At 59.2% G+C, this 10,375-nt stretch overlaps 1 protein-coding gene across 3 annotated transcripts in view; it reads right to left on the bottom strand.

Annotated features, from left to right (window-relative positions):
* Positions 1-3,393: 3,393 nt before the first annotated feature.
* The window catches only part of HDLBP (high density lipoprotein binding protein), a 50,669-nt gene continuing 43,687 nt past the window's right edge, over positions 3,394-10,375 (bottom strand). For all 3 annotated transcript variants that reach the window (XM_071220761.1, XM_071220762.1, XM_053919323.2), the window contains 8 exons: positions 9,156-9,283; positions 8,383-8,487; positions 7,973-8,107; positions 6,911-7,054; positions 4,883-5,068; positions 4,266-4,382; positions 3,985-4,113; positions 3,394-3,861 (listed from right to left, as the gene is read on the bottom strand). In XM_071220761.1, the coding sequence (XP_071076862.1) occupies positions 3,775-3,861; positions 3,985-4,113; positions 4,266-4,382; positions 4,883-5,068; positions 6,911-7,054; positions 7,973-8,107; positions 8,383-8,487; positions 9,156-9,283 (1,031 nt within the window). In that variant the 3' untranslated portion in view covers positions 3,394-3,774. The remainder of the gene's footprint in view (positions 3,862-3,984; positions 4,114-4,265; positions 4,383-4,882; positions 5,069-6,910; positions 7,055-7,972; positions 8,108-8,382; positions 8,488-9,155; positions 9,284-10,375) is intronic.

Below are 10,375 nucleotides of genomic sequence, written 5' to 3'. Positions count from 1 at the left end.
CTGGGCTGTCTGCAAGGCCTCGCCCTGCTGCGCCCACCCCAGGGCCCAGACCCTCCCCTGCTGCCCCCCAAACTGCAGGCCAACCAGGACTCAGTGTGAGGAGCAAGAGCCACTGTCCTGGGTGCTTCCACCCCCAGGGAGCTGAAGGGCTGGTGGCAGAAGTTCCTGCTTGGCTCCAAGAAGAGGGAGGTGGGGGCTTCTGCGGCCGCAGGCCAGGCGCCCTGGGAGGCAGACTACGACGAGCTGCTGCCCTTCAAGGGCCTGTTGGATGAGTACCTCGAAATGGGTAGGCACCCTGGGGGCCTCCAGCCTCAGCACCCTTCTATCTACACCTCCTTTGAAGTGCCACGTGGGTGGGGACAGAGGGTCCCTGGGGAAGCCAGGCCTGCTCAGGGTCACAGTGGGGAGTGCCCAACGGACAGTGCCCTGGGTACAGGGGTTGGGAAGACCTGGAGCCATTGCCGGGGCTCTCCTGGAGTGACTTTAATGCTCCTGACTCCGGAATGCATCTGCTAGAGCCCCTGCCTGGAGTTAGGAAAGAAGCCGGGTGCTCAGGAGACCAGATGCTAGGGGTGGGGACAACTACCCCTCAGAGAACGGCTGCATCTGGGACGAGACAGGCCTCAGGCGCCCTGACTGCTGCAGTCCCATCTGGGAGTCGATTCTAGAAACTTTCTCGATGCCCACCCTTCCCTGCGTTCCCCACCGCCCAGCCAGGGGTGGCTCAAGCCTATGCGCGGGCCCTGCACCCAGTGGTGGGCTGTCGGAGGGCGGCCCGTGTCTAATGCAGGTGCGGATCCCCGCAGCCCAGGGTCCCGCTTGGAGATCTCAGCGCGCTTGTCAGGGTCGTGTTGAGTCTGAGCCACAAGCACTACTCTGGCCTCAGGCGGCACCTCTCGAGTGAGGCCGCGGAGGAGGTGGCACAGGCACGGCTTTCGGACATCACTCACCCCCTTTGAGAAGAGGGACCATCCTCTGAGCAGCACAGCCACCCAGCAAGGAGGCCGCAGGGCCCCTGCGCGAACACACACAGGGACTTTCTTCCAGCTGGTGGTATTGCTGCTGTTGTCTCAAACTTTGCCATTTTAAGGTAAATTTATTGAAACACAAAAAACCCGCTCAAGTGGTACCGCAGCCTTCCATGAAGTGAACACACCACTGTAGCCGGCATGTCGACAAGGCACAGCTGGTCACCAGGCCCCGGGCCCGGCAGGGACCCCCTCACATAACCCCATCCCCACCCAGAGCAGCCCCACTCAGTCTCCGCTGCTGACCAGAGGGTCTGACCAGGAGCTTTGGAGGGGCTGCTGCTCGAGGGCTATCCTAGCTGCCAAGTGACACCCATGGTGAAGACACTGCCTCCCTGGTGCCCCCGTGTGACAAGGGTGGTTACCCGCTGAGGCGCCTGTCCAACAGCAGCCCAGCCCAGGCCTGGGGGCCAGTCCTGGGGACACAGTGGTTTGCCGACGGAGACCATTCGAGAAGACAGGGCACTGTTTCACAGCAGGCGAGGCCTGGCCAGAGCCCAGGGACAAGCAGCCACCCAGCCATGGCCTCCCTTGGCTCCCACATGGCACCTGCAGGGCAGGCAGTCAGCACGGGTTGAGAACCACGCGCCAGCTGCGGGGTCCATGGCAGACGGGAACTGCGTCCTTGTGTCCATGACCCCTTGAACGTGTGCTACAGACACCCGATTCCAGGGGGCCGAGAACGCACATGTGGCGTGATAAAATGACACCGGTACACAGCATCTGGTTTTGGGTTTTATTTTAGAATTTATAAAATTCCAGTGTCATCCATAGTCATGAGCCTTTATACATGTTTGCATATAATCTCCAAATTCCAAAGTTAAGGCCAAGGGATGGGTTGTCACTGTGGACACACATGATATGGAGGACAGTCAACAGGGGAAGCAGACCCTCACGACCCACCCCACCCGCCCAGGCCTCCCGTAGCAGCCCCAGGGGCGGCAGGAGCCCTGGGCAGTCACTTCAGGAGCGTGACTGACAGCCACACAGCGAGACCCCGTGCAGTGCAGAAGGGGGCTGCACCTACATTTAGCAGCAAGTGCAGATGTGCAAACACCTGTTGTGAGAATTAAAAATCCACCTTTGGGGGAGGGGCTTGGATGCCATAGAAACGGAGGTCTAGGCAGACATCAGAGGGCAAGAGCGGGGCAGTGCACTGGCCAACAGGAAAGGCTCCCAAACTCTTGCAGACGGCAGGGCCCCCGGGGAAGTAGGGATGGTCCTAGAGAACAGCAAGACACGCTTTCCCTTCCCTCTCCCTGTCTCAATCGACTGCCTAACACGGGGGTCACCCAGCTGACGCAAATGTTCTTTCCTACCAACGGGTACATTTAAGGCTGCTTGAGCTAATGGGAACCTGCAAAGGCAACTGACGTCAGACTTGCGTTGAGCAATTCTGGTGCATTCAGGAATTTCAGTCTAAAGGTTCCCAGGCTGAGGAAGAATCGAATAGAAAATGTCATGGACAGGGTGGTCAGGGAAGAAGTGACCATCCACGGGAAGGGCTGGGCGATGGGCGCCAGTCGGCTCCTCCAGGAGCCCCAGTATCTGGGACGAACAACTCGGGAGGGGCATGTCACCCCCACGCGGCAGGGGCAGGAGACCCGACAACCCAGATAGCAACGGCCGGCTGTGGCTCCCACCTGGGCCCTTTCCTGTCCAGAGCGGACCTTCGCCAAGGTGACTGGGGTGGGACACCTGCCTAGCCCAGGATGACCCACCACACACCTGAGGAAAGCAGGCTCCCCCAGGCCAGGCCGAGTGGCAGCCTCTCTCTGCTCGACAGCCAGCTCCCAGGGGTCTGCACACAGCACCCGCATGCGTCAGACTACAGCACTGGGGGCGGGGGGCGGGGGGGTGCACTCCCCACCATGGACTGGCCCACAGCAAGGACAGCCACAGTAGACCCTGGGCCAGGGGAGGCCCTGCCCTCCACAGATCAATGTCCCCTGGCTCTGAGGTAGAAAGGGGGAGACTGAAGTCGGCATCCTTCTGGGAAGGGGTGGGAAGCTGGTCGGGGTGGCAACTCAGCTGTCACTCAGAGCAGGGCGGTCTCTGAGGGGAAGCAGGTGTCCACCTCTCCTTGGTGGGCCACATCCTGCCGACCCCGTACCTCCCTCCCCAGACCCAGGGGGCAGACATGCAGCCTCACCTGCAGGCCTCGCTCATTCCCTGGCGCCCGTGGTGCAGGATAGGCAGGGACACCTGGCGCCTGGGCCCCTCGGGGTCCCGGTGCTCCCATGTGCACACCGGGCTTCCTCCCACCCTGTGGGCTTGGGCAGCGAGAAGGAGGCGACTGCAGTCTACAGAGGGCTGGACAACAGGCAGAGGGAAGAAGGGAGCTGGGAAAGGAAGAGGGCAAACGTTTGGCTTTTCTAAAGTCAAGGAATTTATTTCCTGAGGTCACGACATAGGAAGCGGGCTCAGCCCCAGCTGTGCAGCACTCAGTGGGGCCATGGCCTTGCTGACACGCCGGTGAGATGTCCAGTTGCCTCTGTTAGTGTTCGAACCATGTAGAGCCGGCCTGCAGCCAGCATCAGGGGCATGTCCTGAGCACACACTGGGCGCTGGCCAGGCCCGAGGACTGGCCACACACAGCGCCGGGCACCCGCTTCCCTGCGAGACCTCGGGGATGGGGGGAGCGTCAACAATTTACGGAGGGTCCAGCTGCTGGATCGGATTGAAACAAACCATTGTGTGGTGGGGTTTGGGTCAGCAGGCTGGAGAGGTTTCTGTTTTCTCATCATTATCGCTTGGGGCCCCAAGGGAGGGTCTTGGGGGCCACCTGAGCCCCAAAGCTGGGAAATTCCTCAGAGCTGCTCATATCCGGTGCCTGTGGGGACAGAGAGGGCGCAGCTTTACTAAGCAGGCTGTGCTTAGGCAGCTGCAAAACGGCTCCGCCCTCGGACCCTGGGCCCCCACAGCCAGGGGGCTGCAGAGTTGAGCACAGTCTGACCTTCTCAGTGCTGTTGGTGGTCCAGGGCGCATCCCGCACCACAAAGCCCTTGGACGGTGCCTTGGACTCCTCATGGGCCGGGGGCTTCATGTACACCTGCAGCACCTCGCTGTCCACCACGTCAGCTAGCTGTGGGCACAGGGGCAGGGGTCAGCCAGCGGCAGGGATGCCTGGTGAGCACCCAGTACTGTGTTCATCCTAATTCTAGGCGCTGGGGCACCCCATCCCTGGCCGGCATCTGAGAACACCTGCACAGGGCCCCTCAGGGCCCCGGGACTCACATATTCCTCCTCCAGATTGAGGATGTGGTCGACGGCCTCCTCCACGTTCTCTGGGAGCCCCGTCACGGTGACACAGTTGGGGTCCGGGGCCCCGCTCTGCGGGAAGCGAATGTCCACCTGGTGGGAGGACAGGCATTGGCTAAGGTGGCCCCAAGTGCCCATCAAGAGTTTTGGACTCAATGGTCACTGTCGAGGTAGCTGGGCGTAGTCCATTTCCAGTGTTTTCCACTCTGTGTTGAAAATGTGAGCACCTGGTTTGGGGGCCGAGGGGACAGGCACCATCGCCCCTTTGTGTCTCATGCACGCACTCTCTGGTGGCGGGCAGCCACACCATGGGGTTATCACCTTCTTCAGGCCAGCACAGGGGACTGACCAACGGTGCCAGCTACATAGTTGTGACCCTACTTGGCCTCACCGCCTGAGAGACAAGCACCTGAGTGCTGAGGAGGTCTTCCCTTCCAGACCCCTGCTGGCCAGTGAGCATTGTCAGCAGCCTTGGCAGAAAAACTGAGGCCCGGGGGTCCATGCGGCACCTCTGACTGCAGGAAGCTCACCCATCTCACCCGTAAGGCTTCCAGGACCAACGCCTGTACTTCACCCCAGGGCTGGAGACGCACCTTGAACTCATCCATGATTTTGCGAATGGCTTTGCCGCGGGCACCAATGATGCGGGCGTGGACACGGTGGTCTAGAGGGACGTCCTCAGAAACCATCTGTTCGAGCTCGCCCACAATTTTCAGAATGGCATCCCGCGCGGCTTCTGTGTTCTTCTCGTACCCTGTGATGGTGATCTGGTCCTGTGGCTAAGGGGGGAGAACCCATCAGAAGAGGACGCCCGGGTCCTGAGTGGGACTGAGGGAGGTGGACCGCAGCCTGAGAGGACATGCTGACCCACTCAGCAGAGAAAAAAGGTGGAAAAACATCAGGTTAACAAGATCCCTCCCAAATCCCACCCAAGAGACAGTGACACACCAGAAGGGAGAGAGCACCTGCCCACAGGACGATGCAAGGGCACCGGCAGGTGAGGGGTCAGGGAAGGTCCCACCGGTCCCTCGTCTGTGGGACCCTTTGTGGAGATGGACCGACCTGGAAGAAGGTCCTAGACAGCGCGGCCGGCAATACACACCTGCAGTGCCCTGCCCAGGGGCGCTCTCCTACCACACACATGTACCAGTGAGGGCACCTGACTGGCAGAGTGAGCAAACGGATAATTCAAAGCATAAGAGAGAAAACCAGGAAACAAAATAGCGACCTTAAACCACATCCTGAGGATACACACATACAACAGAACATGGCGTAAAAGAACCAGAGAAGAATGACCACCTGGAAGAGGAAGAGAGGCCCCAGGAGTCCAGGTGATGCAGACGCAGGGCAGGAGGCCATGAGCCCTTCCCGGTCCCTGCCCAGTGATGCTCAGAAACCTCCACCAGCCACTGAGGCAGCAGTGCTGAGCACAGAACACGCTTGGCAAACGAAAGCATCATTCTCACAGGAAAAACTGTGTATGAGCCCTGGCTGGTATGGCTCAGTGGATTGAGTGCAGGACTGAGAACCAAGGGGCTGAGGTTCGATTCCCAGTCACAGCACATGCCATGGTTGTGGACTGGGACCCCAGTAGGGGGCGCTCGAGAGGCAACCACACATTGATGCTTCTCTCTTTCTCCCTCCCTTCCCCTCTCTAAAAATAAATAAATAAAATTAAAAAACAAAAACAAAACAAAAAACATGGCTACCTGACCCTGCTCGGCTTCTGGGCAGGTAATACTCTAAATACTAAATAATGACGCTAAAAAGTAATTACATGGGGAAGTGGAGGAAAGTAGAGAGTAGTAACAATGAGGGGTTGAGAGGTCTAAATTCTCAAGATCAAAGTAATTAAAGATCAAGTCAAAAATAAAAAATTTATCACATATGGTAGTATAAACGTAGTCGTTAGAAACAGAAGAGAAAGCGTTTGTAAAAGGCTGCTCCTGGGGCAGGCCCAGGGCTGGGAGCAGAGGAAGGGGACACAGGGTCAGCACCTGCAGGCCTGCCTCACTTCCTGAAAGAGAACCCTGGAAGCAAAGGAGGGACAGAAGCAGGCAGGAGGCCCACCAGGACACCCGGACACAGGTGGGAAAGGCACGGCAGGACCGGTCTGCGCAGGATTGCTGGGATGTCTGACCAGAGGGCTCCAGGCCACCGTGTCTGGGTGCCCTTCTGTGTGGCAAAGAGTGCAGGAGACCCAGGCACAGATGGGGCTCCCACTGTGTGCAAGGCCTGCTGGGTGGACAGCTCCCCTGCAGAGGCTGAGCCTCGGGGTGCGAAGGCAGGGGTGTGGGATGGGCTGGCTGGGTCCCAGGAGCAACCACATGCTTCAGCGGGTGGAGGGTGCACCTTGCAGGGCTCCCCTTGTGAGCACAACTATGCAAGGACCCTGCCAAGTGCACGCAGCGGCATAGCCATTGCAGGGAAACCTCAACCTGCTGGCACCCGCAGAGATGGGGCCCAAACCTTGAGCCAAACTCAATCTTCAGAAACCTGCCACTCAAGACCCTGCTCTTTCCCTGCCCAGCCTCTCCTGTCTGCCTGGCCCGTGTTCCCAAGTGAGGACACACGTCCCCAAAGCACCCTGACACCGTGTCTGACACGAGCCTATTTCTCACCTGGTTCCCATCATCCTTATCAGGAAACTGGATGTTCACATCGTGCTCCAAGCGGATTTGGGTGATCACTGCTCCCTTCCTCCCGATGATTTTGGGATGGTATTTGGGGTCGACAGTGACACTCAACTTAAAACTCCGCAGAGCCTGCAGAGGACACAAGGGAGAAAGAGTGAGGCAAAGGGTGGAAGACTTGAGTCCGGAGGTGCACTTCACCCCATGTGCATTCCCGTGCCCTCACTCGACCCAGAAGCCAGAAGGGCCCTTGTCAGCACAGCCACACACACAGGCCATGGCTTTTCTGGGGACCTCTGGGCCACATCCCATCACCAGCAGGTGGTGAGAACCAGAGGCCTTGACCCCCCACAACCGGGGCTGTGGTTCCCCCAGCAAAGGACCTGGAAGAAGGGTGACAGGTGGAGCCACATGCTCCTCACTTGTGGGAGAGGAGTAGGCATTAAAAAGGCCAAAAAGAAAAGAGGGCATCAAAGCGCTAAGGACACAGCCCCAGATGTGTGTGGCCAGAGACCTGGTCTGAGGACACACCCCAAAGTCGGTGCCTGGGCTGAGACAATGGGGCCACAGCGACCCTGCGGGATGTCCACGCCCAGCCGCGCCGCCCCTCAGGGAGGAGTCCACATCCTACTCAACCTGCTATGCCTCTCTCTTGTGATCCCCAGAGGCCAGCTCTTTGACAGGCAAGCAGGCTGTCATCCCCACTCAACAGCAGCGAAACTGGAGCGAGGGAGTCTCAGGGCCTATGGCCACCCACGCCCCCAGAGGCCTATGGCACCACCGTGTCTCCAGGCTCACTCTTGTGGAACTCGGCTAACAGACCCGGGGCCCAGCTGCCACTGCAACACTGTGAAAGCAAATGGCCACTCCCCCCGCCCTACTCCTGAGCAAGGCTCCCAGCTCCACACACTGCCCGGCCCGCCTCCCCATTTCACTGGTCAGGGGGTGGCTGGGGTGCTGGGTCTCTCAGAAGCCCCTGGCAATTCTCATGCTACAGGGCTGAGAACCACAGCCTGGGAGGAAGTGCCCACAGCCCCGCCTGGCGCTCACCCGGTCCTCCTGCTCCGCCCGCAGCTCCCGCACGCGCTCCAGCAGCCCGGCCTTGGCCCGGTCCAGATTGGCAGCGAGGCCTGTGATGGCGATGATGTCAGACTGCAGCTCAGGTGCTGGGACGTGTATGTTCACCTGGTGGACACGGAACAGACCCGATGTACGTAGGGCCCCCAGGATGGAAATGTATCTGGCCCCCACTGATGATGGCAAGTTTGGGAGTCATGAACAGCCTGCCTGTCACATTTGCCAGGGACATACCTGCAGGCTGGGGACAAGGAGGATGGGCAGCATAGAGCTTGATAAAGAAGAGCAGGAGGAGGGCACTCCCTAGGGGGACGGTGTGACAGCCCCGTGACAGGTCACTCCCCACACCTGATCTCCAGGGACAGGACCTGCAAACTGCTCACCTCGAATTCGTCCATCATCTTGCGGATCCCGCTGCCCTTCTGCCCGATGATGTACCGGTGAAGGTCAAAGGGCACCTCTACTTCAGTGGTGACAGGGACCAGTGCCTGCAGGGAAGAGGGCCAACATCAGGCCTGAGGGCAGTGACCAGAGTGACCCTGTGGCTCAGCACAGGGCTTCATGGGGAGAATGACAGTGCGCACCCAGAACCTTCCACCCTGATCCATCTGGACTGAGAAGGTGACCGTTCACCCCAGGTAAGACCCGGGAAAAGGACGTGGAGCCCAGTGTTAGGGTTAGCGCTGGAAGCGCACTTTCAGACCCCGGCTCCTGCGTGCAGGAGGCCCCTTGCCAGAGAAAACAGAATAAAACAAATCCAGGAGAAACAGGCCTTGAGACCTAACTCCCACATAGAGGCCGCCCTGCTAGCCTCGTAGAGGTCAGGAATGGACTGCAGCCCGAGGCCCAGTGGGCCACAGGGACATGCCTGGGACCACCCCAGCTCCTGACCGCCTCCATGGCAACTGCTCCCCACAGAGTGCAGAGCAGCACCCAAAGTGGAGGTGGCACCGGTCAGTGCTCACTGCAGAGACTACTGGTCCTCACAAGCCCAAGACAGTCTGAATACCCCCAGTTCACAGAGGGGGACACCAAGACCCACCAGCTGTGCTCCCTGCAGCCCCCAAACCTGCAGGCCCTAGGCCGGCCCCTCCCGCTGCCAGGTGCTGGGAAAGGAAATGCCAGCGCCTGGAGGAGAGGGAGTGGCCGCACCCACCTCCAGGGCTTCCTTGGCAGCCTCACACTTTTCCTTGCGGCCAGAGATAGTGATGATGTCACACCTCCTGGGAGAGCCAGGGTCAGCCTCTCTCCCCTCCCCGGTGTCATCGCCGTTCTCCTGGGCAGCTGGGGAGAGGAGGGGACAAGTTACACAGGCCTCAGCTGCACGGCCTCAGCTTCAAGACATGGGAGCTGGTGATGGGAAGAGAGAGGGGCCCACCATGTTTGAGAGGGGAGGATGCATGTTCCCATAGACCCAGAGCTGGTATAGGAGGCAGCAGCTGGGAGGGGCTCAAGAGGTTTACGGGAGACAAGGCAAGCCTGCCCCAGCTGCTTCTACCAGGAAGAAAGTGTCGAGAGTAAAGGGATCTGAGACAGGACGTGGAGCGGCTGCAGGGGAGGCTCCCGTGGGACCATTTGTGCACCCAAATAAACACCCAGGTAATATTCCTAGTGTGAGACGGAATCCCAGAGTCCCTGAGACACAGATGCACAAGTGGGGAGACACCGATGCACAAGTGGGCAGGCACAACTGCCCAGAGCTCTCATGATTCCTGCTTTAAAACAGGAATGCTTCAAAAACAAGAAAATTTGAGGGTCAACTATGAACGTGTCACAGCATCACGTAATCAGGTCTCCAGATGTGGAGGGCTGTGCCAGGGTCAGTGCAACTGATGCAAGAGTACACCCTTACACTCTCAGGAAATAGCCACCAGGGAGAAGGGGCAGGTGTGAGAAGCACACTCTGATGACTCCGGAACAGCAGTGCGCGTGTGTGCACATGCGTGCGTGTGGGAAAGGGGAGGGTGGGCGAGAGAGACTGGGGAGGTTTGGAGAGTGAGAATCCAGAATCTATCTCTGTTGTGCTCTGTGAACTTTTTCTTTAAATGTCAAATTACATCCAAATTAAGAAGTATATACTGAAGTGCGAAGCGTAAACGTGACACGGTACGACCTAACTGGCTTTCTACTCAAAGCAGCCTATATGCCCAGAACGGCAGGCGCTCCAGGGCTGTGAGGAGCCTACGGAGGTCAGAGCAGGACCACGAGGAGCGTCTGCACAGAGCACGTGCCCCGTGACAACGGAAGGGGCACACAGGACTGACTGACAGAGTCAGGTCTGCAACAGAAGCCAGGTCCTGCTCACAGGCCACCGCCCCACCCTATCCCATCCCTCGGGACCCAAAGCAGAGTCAGATGGCAGCCATCCCAGAAGGA

Source organism: Desmodus rotundus, chromosome 2 (assembly GCF_022682495.2).
Source record: "Desmodus rotundus isolate HL8 chromosome 2, HLdesRot8A.1, whole genome shotgun sequence".
NCBI classification, from domain to species: Eukaryota; Metazoa; Chordata; class Mammalia; order Chiroptera; family Phyllostomidae; genus Desmodus; species Desmodus rotundus.
The sequence above is the reverse complement of the archived record's forward strand: the minus strand, read 5'-3'. Positions and strand labels throughout refer to the sequence as shown.